The following is a 17663-nucleotide window of genomic DNA, read 5'->3' as shown; positions in this document are numbered from 1 at the left end:
TAAGGAAAGAGGCAGAAGGTTTTTTTTTGCAGGACTCATCTACTGTAACATTATTAGAAGCCAACTGTAACATTATTAGAAGCCAACGGCAACTCCTCTCCCAACACGTCATGTCATGTCAGATGATTTCAAAGGAGCCATAAATAAACATTCATCATACAGTGGCTGGAAAGGGAAAGTGTGTAAGGGGATGCAGATTCACCATCTGTGACAAGACTGGTTTGCGATGCGGTGCATATGTTAAAGCTGAACATTGATGTTATAACTGAGGTGCAATTCAAGTTTTCCCACTCCCGCCAGTGGGGAGCTATCAAAACATCTGCAGGCCTGCTGTTCATGACAGCTGGGGAGGAAGTTCCAGAGCATGATGATCAGCCCCAGATCAGGCCCAATGCAGTGATGCAATAGCTTGGGATCCAGCAGATCCCTGGCCGTCTCAGCACAAGCCCAACAGAGCTTTCAGATCATCCAAGGAGATCCTGTTAGTCATCCCATGGCCAGCAGATTATCACTTATTGATGAGGAAGCAGGACTTCTGGGTGGTAGCACCATCTTAGAATACTGTCCCCCTGGTGTTTGAGAGGCAGAGACAGACGACAGCTTTAGATGCCTCTTCAAAGTTTACGCAATATTTCAAGGTCTCCAATTCCCAACTTTGAATCGTACACTGCCCAATTTTACTTATAATACAGTTTTATTCTGTTTCTGCTTAGTTTTTAGGAAGTGTCATTTGTTATTATTGTATATGTACATGAACGGATATAGATTCCCCCCCCCACTATATCTGCCGATCGTGATTTGCGAGGGGTGGGGAGAGGAACAGTATTAAATTCTATAAATCAATGAAGAAAAGGAAGTCACTGTATCTTCAAAAGAAAAATACACAGCACACCAGCTAGGATCACCTCGCAGCCAAAACTTACATCATTTCTACAAGGAAGTAAACAAACAAAAAAACCTCAGGTGGTCAAGAGAGGAAAAACAGGTGATTCAGAATCAAAGGAGAGAAGTTTATGCGATGACATCATTCCTTTCTCCCTGCCTGCCTCTCCCCACCCACCGTTACTGCCAAGTCCTCTTACACCTATCCATCCAGCTGGAATTAGATTAAGCTATACTTCAATTGGCAAGAAGGACACTTGAGAGTCCCTGAATGGCTGCGCCAATCCAGGGCATGCCCTGGCAAACAGAGTGCATTCCATTCATTTCAAATGAGTTCTCCTATGGAGGTTGCTCACAATAAAGGATTTTTAAAAAGAGGAGAAAGAAGAAGAAGAAGAAGAAGAGAAGAAGAAGAAGAAGAAAGAAGAAGAAGAACCTAGGAAAAGCCCTGCTGGATCAGACCAAAGGCGCACCTAGTCCAGCATTCAGTTCTCACAATGTAAGGCCATCCAAGTCAATGGTCATCACTACTGCACACAGTTCGAAAAACCAACGCAGTCGTGCAGGCCTCTTCACAGACATAAATGTGGCCATCCCTGCACAGCAGTGTTAGAAACCGAGATATGAAAGCTAGGAGTAAATGGCACCTTAAACCCAGGTTATGGGTGTAACAACGGAATGCCTAGGCGTGCCTTTTAAACAACAAGAATACAAAGCTGAAAATGGAATGAACTGCAGCTAAAATATTACGTTCATTTTTCACATGGTCTAGTCCTTCCCCCGCCCACCCCGTAATATTTTTAAGAGGGTCTCTTCTCCAGTCTTTGGAGAGTAGCTGGAAGTGGGGAGGCAGAAAAAGGTCCTCTGCAATTTTCATCTTGAAATCTTAGGCGCAGTATTGCGCCCAGAGCTCAGAAAATGCTTGTGCGCTAATGAAACTCCCTGTCGCAAAATTGTGCCTAGAACAGGCATCCCCACACTCAGCCCTCCAATGTTTTGGGACTACAATTCCCATCACCCCTGACCACTGGTCCTGTTAGCTAGGGCTGATGAGAGTTGTAGTCCCAAAACAGCTGGAGGGCCAAGTTTGGGGGTGTCTGGCCTAGAACAATGCGAGTTTCTAACGCTGCTGCACAGGCCATACATCCCTGCTTGGCCACTGCTCAGCAGAGGCAGCTAGAAAATGCACATCCCCTCCCGCCCCCTTGACCACCATGTTGCCAGACACTGTGGCACATGGGCACTGAGCTGTCCAGCTTCCAGAATCACATGGGTAGGGCAGATTCACTGCCAGAGGAATCCTTGGCTAAGCCTGTTCCACTCCATGCAGGTGAAAAGATGTAAAGGTACCCCTGACTGTCAGGTCCAGTCGCAGACGAATCTGGAGTTGCGCGCTCATCTCGCTCTATAGGCCGAGTGAGCCGGCGTTTGTCCACAGACAGCTTTCGGGTCATGTGGCCAGCATGACTAAGCCGCTTCTGGCGAACCAGAGCAGCGCACGGTAACGCCGTTTACCTTCCCGCCGGCGGTCCCTATTTCTACTTGCACTTTGACGTGCCTTCAACTGCTAGGTGGGCAGGAACTGGGACCGAGCAACGGGAGCTCACCCCGTCACAGGGATTCGAACCGCCGACCTTCTGATCGGCAAGCCCTAGGCTCTGTGGTTTAGACCACAGCGCCACCCGTGTCCCGTGCAGGTGAAAGGTGGCACCCTTAAGAGCAAAGAGGGGAGAGGGGATGTTTAAGAAACCCAGCTGCGGTGGTCCAGGTTTACTCAGGTGACAAAAAGGCTTTCCAGCCATGTCCTGGGCCCCTCAATCTCTCTCATCGCCAAGAAAAACTAATAAAGTAATAGATATAGAACCTACCCATGTGACGCTGACACCAAACCTCGCACACACACCATGTAAAAATACCAAAGTTTGCTATCTGCCCCGTTTCTCTCCTCCTCCTCCTCCAGCCTCATACTGTCTGTAACATTACAGCGGTTTCTCAGTTCTCAAACTTAATCTGTTCCGGAAGTCCGTTCCAAAACCAAAGCGTTCCAAAACCAAGGCACATCTTCTCATAGAAAGTAATGCAAAACGATTAATCCACTCCAAAATTTTATAAACAGCCCTTAAAACAGCAATTTAACATGAATTTTACTATCTAACGAAACCATTGATCCATAAAATGAAAGCAATAATCAATGTACTGTACTATAAAATAAATAAGACAGTATTGTAGATGATAAAAATTTAAAAAAATTCTTACCTGGACTGATGATAGTCATTGTTTGGATGGGGGGCTTTTATCCATTTCCGCAGTCACACAATCAATCATCAGTAGCTGAACTTGGTTCCACACAGTCACAAAAACAAATTAACCAAAAGCCTCAAACAACAAAAACGCAAAATAAATAGCGAAAACACAAAAGCACCAAACTTAATCCGTTCCGGAAGTCTGTTTGACTTCCGAAATGTTCAAAAAACCAAGGCACAGCTTCTGATTGGTGCAGGCGCCCCAGAAACAATAGCAGACAGCAGCATCGGACGTTCGGCTTCCGGAAAATGTTTGGAAACCGGAACACTTACTTCTGGGTTTTTGGCATTTGAGAACCAAGGCATTTGAGAACTGAGGTACCACTGAATGTAACTGAACTGTAGAAAGGGCTCTATGAACTGAAAGCAGAGATGCTGTAAGCACTTTCGTCCTCAAGAAAATCTGTATTTATTTATTTTTAAGGAAGAAAGGAAAGGCTTCCCTGTTTATCACAATCAGAGCAGACCAAAAAGAAAATGAAAGTTCAGAGCTCCAACATGAATTTGATGCCCGTTGCCCAGAGAGGCTCCAGCTTAAAATGGAACATAGGACTGTATCCTGGGAAGAAGAAGAAGAGTTTGGATTTGATATCCCGCTTTTCACTACCCAAGGAGTCTCAAAGCGGCTCACATTCTCCTTTCCCTTCCTCCCCCACAACAAACACTCTGTGAGGTGAGTGGGGCTGAGAGACTTCAGAGAAGTGTGACTAGCCCAAGGTCACCCAGCTGCATGTGGAGGAGCGGAAGCGAACCTGGTTCCCCAGATTACGAGTCTACCACTCTTAACCACTACATCATACTGGCTCTGGGAGCTTTGTGTGCAGGCAGACAGTGGGACACCTGGTTTGGAGAGAAATGGGAAGCCAAAGCAGGCACACAAATAAAGCAGCATTGTGCAGAAATGTGTCTGCCATACCCAGCCATCAGGCTCGGCCTCAGGAGCAATAAGTATAGACGCAACACAAAAGATTGCCCCGTCAAAAGCACAATGAACCGTTTTAAACGGGCAACGTTTACACAGCTCACATTACAGCTGCACAGAATAGCTGGCTTGCACTTCACCAACAGAGGAGGGTGGGGATTATTTGGAAACGTTCGAAACGCAAGAAAGGCTTGTGCATGTTGCTTTTAGAGAGAGGGGAACAGACCAAGGACAAGGGCACAGTTGGGGAAACCGGCCAGTTTTTGTCGTGGCCGGCAGATGCGTCCCCTTCAGCATGAGAACACTGCTGACTCAGGCAATGCAAAGATGGTACGAGCTATAAAGAGCTGAATGAGAAGGGGACAGGCAGAATGCTTTTTGGAAAATGCCAGTCAGATGGTAGGGAGGGGACAGAGTAAATTGCACCAGGTTGCCGGAATTAGGCATGCAATTTCATCTGCAAAAGATTCAATTTCAGCAAAAGGTTCTGCCTACCCTGCAACTACCCCTGTCCTTTTTCTGTCTCTCTCCTTATGACACAATCACACCACAAGGATCTAAACAACCGCAAGGCTGCAGAGAGACCTGTCTGCTGCCAAGATGCACTGAAATGCCAACCCCGCACACCCTATTTGGAGAGAGAACCTTGCTTGTCCACAAAGCATGTTAAAGTGGAATATGCCTGTTTTTGCACTCGACAGAAAACACAGTGTTGAAATGTAGACAAATTTAAGAAAAAATTAAAAAGCCAGAGGTGGGTATGGATCTTGGGATAATTCAGGAACCTGCTTAAAAATCAATGCCTTGCTAATCAGGAATTCCCCCCCCCCACTGACCTGATTTTAGCATCAAGGCTGTTTAATGAAAGGAGGTCGATATAAATTAGGGGTGGGTGGGAATAGGCTGGAGCACGTGTGTTGTGTTTGTGTGTGGTGTGTGTCACACCAGAGAGCTGTTCTCCGACACCACCGTTCATCGTGGACAGTGGCCCAAAGGGCTATAATGAATGTGATAATGTGAACCCCTATAAATCCTTGAATATGCTTCTAATAGAGAAGTTAATGGTAACCTGTTGCTTTAAGAAACTGATGATTTGGACAGCTAATACGTCGATCCCAAAGATTCAGCTCATAAGCTAGAACATAAGTTGATACATGGTGCAAATTTGCAGTTTTGCGAAAAGATTCAACTGTAACCTACTGCTTTGCAATGAACAATAATGGACTCCTAGCTCCTATTGCCATAACTCAGAAGATAAGCCATTTTTGGCTTACAACCATCGTACATATCGCAGGATAAGCAAAGTTTAACATCCCCTTCCCCATTTATTCTCAGGACTGGCATAGTATTATTATTAAATTTATTAAATTTATACAGTGGTACCTCGGGTTACATACGCTTCAGGTTACATACGCTTCAGGTTACAGACTCTGCTAACCCAGAATTAACGCTTCAGGATAAGAACAGAAATCATGCTCTGGTGGCGCAGTGGCGGGAGGTCCCATTAGCTAAAGTGGTGCTTCAGGTTAAGAACAGACCTCCGGAACGAATTAAGTACGTAACCAGAGGTACCTCTGTATTAATATAAATTCATATATTTATATTTCATTCATTTATATCAATATGGGCCAGATTATTTTTCCCTCTGGTCATACGTCCCTCGAACCCACAACATGGCAAACAAATCAAAAAGGGAAAGGGCATGGACCGAAAGAATCTCAGGCGTCACGAACTCACGTACACCAAATCAGCTTCGTGGCCTAATCCCCTATTTTTCTCCCCACCCACCCACAGTTACAATTCCCAGAGTTCCACCGGAAGGAGGATGGGTTGTTCTCCTAGCGACTCTCAGCACCCTTAGCAAACTGCAGCTCCCAGGGTTCTGTGCGGGAAAACGACGGATGTTTGAAGTGGTAAATGAGCACTTTAAATGCATGAAACAGACGTGGCCTTAAACTAGGTCAGGCTATTTGCTTGTCTAGACCAGTGCTATCCATTCCAGCCTTGCACTTAAGCCTGGTAGCCATAAGCCGTATTTACAGTAGTATTTCAAGCAGGCAATGAAGAGCTGGAAGCAGAAAAGCAAGAGGACTGTGCCAAGCACAGAAACCTAGCATGTCCCACAGGCAGAAGGTCCTCTCGGCCATGCCCTTCCTTGCTCTCTCCATCCCTCTCCTACCAACTTGCTCCAGTCCCAGCTGGAGTTAAAAACTCAGATATAGAATCTAATCGCCAAATGGCACCTTAAACCTGAATTGCGGTTGGCACAACGGAATGTCCAGGTGCTTTTTCCAATGGGAATCATTGTTATTGTTACTTTCATGTCTATACCGCTTTATATTTTAAAGAACAAATCTCAAAGCGGGTTACAATACATTAAAACATCAAACGATCCAGAATTAAACCAAGCTTCAAGGGTCTTTCTCTTCCAAGTGACGTTTTGCTTTCCCCAGTCGCCAACCTGGCATCCACAGATCTCCACATGGTCGCAAAACAACCCGGCTAATTTCTAACACGGAGCCCAGCAACACTAGTAGTAATTGCTGCAGACTAGTAACTTCTGTGGGCTTATTTACAAGGCTGGTCTACTCCAGCTGACAGCAGCTGTCCTGGATGTCAGGCAAGAGACCTCTCCTGGCACCTGCTAACCTCAGGTGTGCAGGATTTAACCTGGAACCTTCTTCAGGCAAATCATGTGTTCTGTCACAGAGGAAATGGTCCATCCACCTGCCAATTGTTATTAAAAATCCTGGCCGGGGGGGGGGGGACCTAGAGCATTCACAGAAAACGATCGCAACACTGGTAACTGGCTGAAGATACCAGACAACTGGGAGATGATGCTCTGATGAAGAGATTAAAAGCCCAGCCTCGTAAGATTCTGCAGCTCCATCTCACAGATGTTTCCAAAAGAGTTAAGCAATTGCATTCTTTCCCTCTGAAGCTGATGCCAAGTGTAAGTTTTTTCAACCGATCCCGGTTTGGGAGGCAGCGATGGAAATCAAGAGTCCTGTTTTCTGCCAGTTTAGGGGGATCCAGAGGGAATTCCCACTGAAGCCAACAAAATCCATTGTTTGGCTTCGCTCAAGGCCAGGATGCAAACATTTTTTTTCAGTTGCCAAATGTCCAAAAACCTCCAAGAGATGGAGGGTGAAATCTACAGGATGCTGTTCCATGAGCGTCTCAGGGAAAGAACTTTGCTTTCATATTCTGCATTTTCTCTAAGGGGGTCAGAGTGACCTACATTAACCCACTGTCCAAATACAAACCGCCACAGACATTGGCAAGGGGGCATGGTAACTGCCTCAAGTCTCTCTCTCTCTCTCTCTCTCTCTCACACACACACACACACACACCCCACCATGTGGATTCAAACTGCCTTAGTGTCCCCCCTCCCTCCCATTTCATTTTCCTCGTGTGTCGTGTCCTTTTAGATCGTGAGGCTGAGGGCAGGGAGCGTCTTAGGAGAGACATTTGCAAGCTACTACTTACTGGCTACAAACGCAGCAAATTAATCAATGAACCGAGTTTATAAATTCTGCAAATAAACAAGCAAATTATAAATGCTGCAAATAAATAAACAAACAAGTTGCTCACAGCAACCCTGTGAAGTACTGTACTTTTCAGTATATAAGACTAGGTTTTTTCCCTTAAAAATTATGCTAAGAAGTTTGGGCTATCTTATACATGGATACTGCATAGGGTGGACGTTTGATTGGTTGCTGCCGCGGCTGTCAGCAGCTATTGGGTGTGTTATTGGTTGCTGCGTCAATGGGGGGTGTTGATTGGCTGACGCGGTAACTGAGCTGGCGATTGGCAGCTTCTGTTGGCGAGGGGACAGACGAGGGGGTGGGTGTTGCGACACGTGGGGGTGAATGATTTTTGGCAATCCCCCAACAACTTTGGGCAAATCTCCCCCCCAAAAAAAGTTCAACAACTCTGTGCCATCTTCCCCCATTTTCTTAAATTTGGGTCCCCCAAAATAGGGGGCATCTTATACATGGGGGCGTCTTATACACAGAAAAGTACGGTAGGTTAAGCTGAGTGCTAGCAATAGGCCTCAAGGTCACCCCATGAGTTTCACAGGTGAATGGAAGTCTGAACCTGTCTCTTCTCAGTCCTAGTCCAACATTTTAACCACTATACCACACTGCCTTCTCCAAAATGAGGCTGCAAGAAAATGCAATAACCGTAAATTTCTTTTAGGAGTGCAAAGGCAGACTTCCAGGGGTGGTGGTGCCCCATGAAGTCAGGATTGGCTCACAGTGGGAAGAAAGGACATTGCTAAGGGTCCCACAAAATTCTGCCCATAGAGCACACCCAAAAAGGATATCATAGCCGAAACGGATCACATCGTTCAGTCTTAGCGTGATGTACTTCTGGTCTGGAATCCGCACATCATTCACAAAAGTCTGTGGAGAAGAAGGGCAAAACGTCATTTAAAAGACTGTTGTTGTTGTTGTTGTGTTGTTGTTGTTGTTGAAATTTGTATACTACCCTTCTTCACAGGGAGGTTCACAACAGAAAAATACAAAATGAGAATGCAAAATACATAAAATAAAACCAATAACAAACCAATAACCTCCCTCCCAGAAACATACCATTTGTGGGCCTGAATATAAGCCTTAATCCCCCACACACACCCAAAAAAAATCTGACCATGAAAAGTTAAAGTACAGCTTAAATCTGTGACCTTACAAAAATTGGCTTTTACGATATCGCTGCTGAAACAGACCTACGGTAAAACGAAACGGGTGTGAGTGCCTGTGGAATTTTAAGGGAGCGGCTTATATTCGGGTGGCTTATTTCCGGGCCAATACGGTATTTAAAAATTCATAGGATGCTAATGAGTTGAGTGCTTGGGGGCAGACAAACCTTTTCATCCAGCATCTAAATATATGCAATGAAGGTGCCAGGCAAGCCTCCCTGGGGAAGGCATTCCACAAACGGGGAGCCACTGCAGAAAAGGCCCTTTCTCGTGTTGCCATGCTCCAGACCTCTCATGGAGGAGGCCCATGAAGAAAGGCCTCAGATGATGGTTGCAGGGTTTGGGTCGGTTCAATTGCGGAGGGGCGGTCCTTGGGGTATTGCTGTCCTGAGCCATTTAAGGCTTTATAAGTCAACAGCAGGCCTTTGGATTGGGCCTGGAAATTAATTGGCAGCCAACGAGGCATCCTTCAGATGTTATGGACTACAAATCCCATCATCCCTGACCAGTGGCCGTGCTGGCTGGAACTGAAAAATACCTGGCTAACTGAACACCACACTGACTAGCCCTGCCCAGGCAATGCAACAGACACCCTTTACTGTGATTGCTGCAATGACACACTCACACATTTTATCTACCTTGAGAGAGATTCAGAGAGATGAAATTTGTTTTTGCCGTATTTATTGAACAATCCATGTGGCGGAGAGGCTTTCGGACAATTCACCCAAGCAGAGTACGAATTCTACACATCTGCAGGCAGCCCACGTAATCTCAAAGTGGTTTCGTCCTCCTTGGCATCACAGCAGGGAAGAGAGTCTGAAATTTGATAAGCGGGGCGATGCTAAAGAGCAGCCGCCGTCTAGTAAATGTGTTTGCTCTGAACTTTAGAGCAGAGTGTTCTCAGACGTCGGCCTGGTGAGCTTTCATAAGTCAAGACCTTGGCTTTTGAAATAAAACCTATTTGAGGCCCCACAAAGATAACGACGACAGTTCAGCTGGGAAGAGCTATGTTCATTCTAAGCCCAAAGGTGGGCAAGCACAGGAAAATGGGGAAAGGCCATAAGATTTGTAATAGCTCAGTCAATAGAGCATGAGACTCTTTAATCCCAGGGTCATGAGTTCGAGCCTCACGTTGGGTGAAAGATTCCTGCATTGCAGGGGGTTGGACTAGATGATCCTCGTGGTCCCTTCCAACTCTTCAATTCTATGATTCTATTTGCATTGCACGCAGATGGGTTTCAGGTTCAATCCCAGCCAGCTCCAGTGTCACCTGCCTGGAGAGCGGCTGCCAGTCAGTGTGGACAACACTGAGCTAGGTGTATAAGGCAGGTTGCTATGTTCCTAAAACTCTGATTTCGGTTTGAATTAGATGGAAGGGTGTAAACGGGTTATTTTAAAATTGTTTTGTACCGTATTGTTGAAATTTGTTGAATTGTTTTATTTTGCGTGTATTATGATGAATGTGTTTTTGCTATGTGATATGGGCCAAATGGCCGAAATAAACTACCTACCTACCTATGTTCCTAAAATGACAAGAGTACAATGCAGGCAGCACTGCAAGCATCTTAAGATCTAGGAGCCAAGGATGCCAGGATGGGCAATGACTTCCCTGCCATTAAAAGAGGAGGGTCCCCTTGCAACTGTAGCTCCATCCAATGAGGTGCCCTCAAGGCCAGCCAGATGGATCTTCCACTAGCCAAGGCGGCTAATATGAGCAAGCCTGGCAGCTGCCCAGTGTGCCAAATTCCCAGGGGTACCTGTGCAAATGTCTTGTAGAGAGAAAGTTAAGGCCTGCACTTTTGAAGCACAAGCACAGAGGAATCTGGGCAGTTCCTTGAATGGATAAGATCCTCCTCATCTGCTTTGCACAGCTTGTAAAAGCTTGCGGAATTCAGACTTTTTTTCTTGTCATTTTTATGCAACGGCAGCTTGTAGCTGCTGGATTAGTTGGAGGTGCAAAGAGGGCGTAGAGACAGTTCCGAGTTTTGTCTCCCACCCCAAGGGCCAGAAAGAGAAGCCTAGGGAGCCACACTTGACCCCTGAGGTTTTTCACCCAAGGCACTACTGGAGGTCTGCTGGAAAGACAGCTTCCGAGCCCCTGCCCTGAGCCTAAATGACAAAGCCACTCTCTGTGTTGTCATAAAGCTGCTCAATTCAAGGGTGTGCATGTGCTAAGAAACAAACAAACGGCTTCTCTCTGCCCTTAAAATGCAAATACGACGCAAACATGTGCTGGCACGCTGGAAAAGCCAAGCCACGTACAGCTGCACTTGGATTTGGAAATCCAGAGCACAAGCAATCTTTTGCAGATGGGACTTGCACAGCAAACAGAGACAGGAAATTATGTGCTGCCGTATGTTTCCACAGCGACAGCACAGACGTAAAACAGTGGGGCTCACACAAGGTTAAGAAGGGGGTTTGGGGAGCCAAAAAGAGAGAGCTCTCTGCTCCGGGACATATTTGAAATCATTTAAAATCATGTCACTATGTGCCTTTTGCAAGGTACATCTTTTATGGAAGCTAAGGCTTGTTGCAGACATCAATAACCCTGCTGGTTAGGTCCCTTACCTACAGCTAGGAGATCTCATGGGCTCAAACACTCTGTCCTTCCTTCCTCTCTTTCTACTTTCTACCCTTTCATTCTTGACGCTAACCATGGTGCAGTGTGGTTTTGCTACGACCACAGTTGTGCTCCCAATCTCAATTTGAAACAATGCTTCAGAAGTGGATTTCTGCTTTAGAATTGTTAGGCCAGGTTTTCCCAAACTTGGGGGCTCCAGCTGTTTTTGGACTACAACTCCCATCATTCCTGACCAGGTCCTGCCAGCTAGGGATGATGGGAGTTGTAGTCCAAAAAAATTGCTGGAGACCCAAGTTAAAGAGCTGCCATATTCATCTAGCCCCAACAACAAGGTCTACCCCAGGGACGGGGAACCTCTAGCCTTCCAGATGTTGTTGGACCCCAACTGATTATGGGAGATGGCGTTGTTGTCTAGATCTGTACATGCAGCAGAATACAGGGGCAGAGTAGCTGGGAGATTGTCAACCTGGGAGATAGTCACGCATGAGTCAGTAGTTCTGCATGTATCTCTCTATATGAAATACTCGTATTTCCAGTACACAGTCACATTGACTGAGAGTTCCTCTTCCTTACAGGATCTGTAAAGTCACATTCCTTCTCAGCAAGAAGCTCAGCCCTCAGTTCTTTCATTTCATGCCATTGAAAAATTTCAAAGCTCGTTTCTCTGAAAAGCTTTTTTTTAAGTGTTTATTTAGTTTTCAAAAGTTTACCACCAACAATGCCTCTAATTTATGCATAGTTTCTCTGAAAAGTTGTCTTCTTTTATTTCAGAGGTCAGGTCTTATTCTTTAGCCATAAAAACTTCAAATGTTTTCTGATGGAATTACTCCCTTTCTAACAGCCCAAAGGTTTTTTAATGCTGCTGTTTATTTTATTGCAGGCAAACTCCGGCCCTCCTGATGTTTGGGACTACAATTCCCATCATCCCTGACCACTGGTCCTGTTAGCTAGGGATGATGGGAATTGTAGTCCCAAACATCTGGAGGGCCAGAGTTTGCCTATGCCTGTTTTATTGCTTACCAGCAGGCACAGGTACTCCATAAAAAACTATTGGGCTACTTTTAGGGCTTGTGCAATGGTACCTGCTCCAGAGGGTTGTGAGTAAACCTGGGACGTATTCAGGCTGCATACAAGGGGAACAGAGGGAGGGCACCCCATTGCACAAGGAGGAATCCTTGTGCCAGCAGAACATTCACCTTAGCAGCACATTGAATGCAACCCAAAACTTTCTACTAAAATTACAAATGAAGCTGCCGGTAAGGCCAAATACCTTAATACAAGGCGAGTCATAATACGGATAGATAGAATTTAATTTGGACAACAGAAATATCTGAACTATATCAATTAGGAACATAAGAAGAAGAGCTCTGCTGGATCAGTTGAAGGGCAGAATCCTGTTTTCACTGTGGTCAGCCAGATGCCTATAAGAAGCCTGCGTGCAGGTGGTCCTTCGACCTGATCCAGCAAGCTCTTCTTAAGCTCTACAGCAGAATACGCAACTCGGAAGTCTTGTTTTAATCCACGAGAAAGCGGAACAACCCTTGCCAGCATTGCTACCAGTCAAAATGTCTTTCAGGCCTTTATGGGCTTCCGTAACAGGAGGAGGAGGAGAAAAACTGAACGTCTGGCAAATCTAGCCAAACCCTATGAAGCATCTATGGAGGTACAGCTTGGGCTGGCCTATCCATCATAACCAGGGGTTCCCCCAAAATAGGCCCACTATCCTTCCATGACTAGCACCAGCCCTACTGACTTTGCGTTGAGGTGCTTCAATCGCCTTCAGCACACAGGTCTCTAAAGCACTCCCAGCAAAGCAAAATGGAAATGCGCAGCCAAACACCCGCAGGAATGAAGCCATCCCGTCCAGCAGCCGACTTCCTTACTTACCCCATTTAAGCTTCCCAAATCCTTCACCCAGTGCTCATCTCCTTGTCGTAGTTGATGACGGCATGTTGCTTATCCACACTGCGAGACTGGGGGGAAGGAAGGCAGAGTTATACATGTCAGTTCTGCAAGACAAGAGATTGTTCTAACAGCTGCAGCAATGTAGCTGGAGAGACTTCTTCGACATAAGAGGGAAATGTACCTACTGAGTCAGTAAACTTACCTACATTTATCATAATTTAGGAGTAGTGCCCTTTGTTCCAAGGGCACCCAAGGCAGCATACAACATTACCTGCTGGGGTGTGTGCCTAGCCCTGGCACCTGTTCCAGTGTGATGGCATAGGTCTTACCGGTGTTTCTCAAACTTGGGGTTCCCTGGCTGTTGTTGGACTACAACTCCCATCAACTCTAGCTAGCAGGACCAGCGGTCAGGGATGATGGGAGCTGTAGTCCAACAGCAGCCAGGGGACCCAAGAAAAGCAGTTGGGATAGTAAACAGTTGTTCAGGGACTGGTGACTTCAAGGCTAAATTATTGCAATGCGCTTTGTGTGGGGCTCAACCCAGAAGCTGGAGTTAGTGCAATTATGGCTGCTGATAGGAGGGAGACCCCGTCAGACCCTGTGGTCCATTTGCTACCAAGGCAAGTTCAAAGTGTACCAGGATATAAAGCCCTTAACAGTTTGGGGCCGGTTTAGCTGCTGCATTTCTTTACCCAATACATACCCACTACACTGCTTCGATCTGCAGAACTGGCACTGTTACAAGTGCCGCATAATATTGTTCCACACTTGTAAGAAATCAATCTTTTAATGTGGCAGCACTTAAAACCTTGGAACTCCCGGCCTGTTGATACTAGGCAGGAACCTTCCCTGTGCTCTTTTCAATGCCTACTTCAAACATTTCCCTTTAAGCAAGCCTATCTCAACAAGGGAAGGGACAAGGGTGGCGCTGTGGGTTAAACCACAGAGCCTAGGGCTTGCTGATCAGAAGGTCAGCGTTCGAATCCCTGCGACGGGGTGAGCTCCTGTTGTTCGGTCCCTGCCTGCCCACCTAGCAGTTCGAAAGCACAAAGTGCAAGAAGATAAATAGGTACCGCTCCGGCGGGAAGGTAAACGGCATTTCCATGTGCTGCTCTGGTTCGCCAGAAGAAGCTTAGTCATGCTGGCCACATGACCCGGAAGCTGTATGCCAGCTCCTCGGCCAGTAAAGCGAGATGAGCACCGCAACCCTAGAGTTGTCCATGACTGCACCTAACGGTCAGGGGTCCCTTTACCTTTACCTATCTCAACAAGCAGAAGTTATATGTGTTTTCTTTCTTTTTCCCTACTTTGGATTTTAATCATTTTTGGAATGTTATCATCAAATACCTGTTTTTAGTGTTTCATTTTATATACTTATAAACCACCTGCATGTGTTTCTTATAGTCAAGTGGTATATAAATTTTGGTAAATAGAATAAAGTTTAAAAGAAATAAACCTGAGCTGTAACTGATCGTTTAACCATTACATTATTCCAAACAGTTCATTCCAATGCAAAAGCCACTCATTTCAAGGCATAGGAGATGCAATACAAATGAGGGGGCGGAGGGGGAAACATCATCAATTGCATATCATTTGCAGACTGAAAAACAACAGCAGCAAATGCCAATCATATTCGCTGGATGCATTCTGGACAAAGGGCAAATAAGAGAGCACAGGCAATTTCTGCTCCCGTTTACAACATCCCTAATCTAGAGTTTTAACACCTCATCTGTATCTGTCCGAGAACAAGGCTACACCAAAACAAAACAAATGTCAAAAGGCAGAGCCGTGTTACTTAATAGTGTGTTTTAGTAGGACTTCACACTTCACAGCACATAGCAGCCCCCTCGACGCACACAAAGGACTTTGTATAAATTCCTAACACGAGAACTTGCAGCTTCTAATTTGCGCAGGGTAAACATTGACACAATCTGCACCCTGCCGACCCTCTCTAAATAAATGAACAAACAGGAAGTTAGTCAAAGCCGCTATGCATGTTTTCTTCTAATAGGGCACTCCTTGAATGTGCAATTAAAGCTTTGCAGATGCTGAGCAAGTGTTTCTATTTCCCTGCCGCAACCCGGAAGCAGGACCAAGGCCCTCCACCGCCACCCAGCATAATGACGAGATGGGGGGGGGGGGGGGAAATGGATGCAAGGAAGGTTTGTTAGGAATGCAAGAGCCCTGAATACAGGAACATAAGAAGAGTCTGCTGGATCAGGCCAATGGCCCATCTGGTCTGCCAGCATCCTGTTCTCACAACAGCTAAGCAGGTGCCTGTGTAAAGCCTGCAAGGTAGACATTAACGCAACCGCACTCTCCCCGCTTGCCAGAAGTGGTATTTGGAGCCATGATGCCTCCGACAGTGGAGATAGCCAAAGGAACGGAAGTTGTTAAGTGATGGAGAGCTCTTTTCCATAAACATTCTGGGACACTGTCTAGTTATCTGCCTCATCCAGCATGCTGCTACAGTGGCATGGGACAGAGAAGCACAGGTTTAGGTGCCAACTGCGTCCCTCCAGGCCCCTATCTGGCCAGTGTTAGAAATTAGCTAGGTGCCAGGCGCGTTTTTGTGACTGGCACAGGTCCAATTGAGACCAAGTGGAGATCTCTGGATGCCAGGTTGGCAACTGGGGAAAGCAAAATGTCACCGAGAGGAGGATTTGAATTATTTTCCTTGAATCTGTTTTATTCTGGACTGTTTTATTTGATGTTTTAATGTGTTGTTAACCACTTTGACAGTGGTTTTCAACCAGTGTGCCATGCCACCCTGGGCTGCCTTGAATGATGGCTGGGGGTACGCGGGCAACACTAGCCTCTGTCCCTCTTTTCTTCCCTCAGGCTCTGATGCCCTCTCGCATCTCTGCCACCCAAAGGCTTGCACAGCTGTTCATTGCAGCAGCCCTGGCTACAAGCTCCTCAGGAAAATGGTGCCTCTGGGGCTGAGCAGGGGGTGAGCAGGAAGTGGAGGCACTTCTCTTTGGGGGAAGGGGGGCAGTTCAGAGACAAGGGGCGGCGGCAGCCCAGAGGACTCCCAAGGGAGGGTGTTCAAAAAGGGGTGAAGGGCTGCCAGCTCTGCAGGCAAGGGGTGACCTATTTTGTTGAAGTCGGTGCCTATGGTGGGTAGCAAACTCTCCACAGGTATGCGCTGTGTGAAGAAGCCGTTTCTCATCTTGTCCTGACTTCCCGCCATTCTGTTTCACCGGACGGCTGCGAGTTGTAGAATTACGAGAGAGGAGAGAAACACCCCCTGTCCTCTTTCTCTACACACATTCTCCCACTGAGAGCCAGTGTGGTGTAGTGGTTAAGAGCGGTAGACTCGTAATCTGGTGAACCGGGTTCGTGTCTCCACTCCTCCACATGCAACTGCTGGGTGACCTTGGGCTAGTCACACTTCTCTGAAGTCTCTCAGCCCCACTCCTCACAGAGTGTTTGTTGTGGGGGGAAGGGAAAGGAGAATGTTAGCCGCTTTGAGACTCCTTCGGGTAGTGATAAAGCGGGATATCAAATCCAAACTCTTCTTCTTCTTCTTTCCACCCTTCTGTAATTGTCTCAAGTCATCTGCACCATCGCAAGAAAGCTACTATCAGCTGAAAAGACTACACCTTGAAGGCAGAAAGCGTGCATTATGGACGGCGAGTGTCCAAACCCTACGATGTTCCCGGAGAAGCCGAGGGCAATGTGCCGACATGAATGAATACGATTCTACACTGATTCGTAGCCTTGGTTTCTTGTGCAATTATAGAAACGGAAGGAGCCGCCTTACACCAGGAAATACTATTTGCCCCTCCAGGCCAGGATCCCTCAGTATTGCACCCTGGTTCTCAAAGGTGACAGGGAGATGTCTTTCACATGCTCCACAGTCCTTATAACTGGGGACTTGCTCCTGAGTAGACCTGGTTAGGACTGCGCCGTAAGAGCGCTAACACTTAACAAACATATAAAACCAAACACAAAGCTATCATTTCAAGCCAGCTGGCCCTTCTCAAGAAGGCGCTGCAGTCATTTAGAATGGATGTGGCATTTGATGAATTGCAACCCTTCCAAAATCTGCTGCTTAAAGGGTCAGTTATCTATATTTCATAGGGCAATTAATTGCATTGTAACATAACAAGGAAGCAAACAAGGAGGTGGATGTAGCGTTCAAATGCTGCAACCTGCCTTGAGACTTCATAGCGAGAACGGCAAGTAATAATTTTATATAAACACACACACACACACCACACAATGGCACAGGTCGTTTTCTGGATTAAAATTGGGGGGGGGGCCACAGTTCCCTCATGATCAAAAAAATATACATATATGCAGACATATTTCTCTATCAGTCAACAGGTTGCCCACTGCAAAAAGTCCCACTTATATCGC

The 17663-nt window shown here is 46.3% G+C and overlaps 1 protein-coding gene across 1 annotated transcript in view; it reads right to left on the bottom strand.

The window, feature by feature from the left end:
- The window catches only part of CEP170B (centrosomal protein 170B), an 80082-nt gene that overhangs the window by 51819 nt on the left and 10600 nt on the right, over positions 1-17663 (bottom strand). Inside the window, 3 exon segments of the mRNA XM_033138610.1 lie at positions 8438-8516; positions 13281-13321; positions 13324-13366. Coding sequence (XP_032994501.1) covers positions 8438-8516; positions 13281-13321; positions 13324-13366 — 163 coding nt within the window.

The sequence above is a fragment of the Lacerta agilis genome, chromosome 1 (assembly GCF_009819535.1).
Source record: "Lacerta agilis isolate rLacAgi1 chromosome 1, rLacAgi1.pri, whole genome shotgun sequence".
In the NCBI taxonomy this organism is placed as follows: Eukaryota; Metazoa; Chordata; class Lepidosauria; order Squamata; family Lacertidae; genus Lacerta; species Lacerta agilis.
The sequence above is the reverse complement of the archived record's forward strand: the minus strand, read 5'-3'. Positions and strand labels throughout refer to the sequence as shown.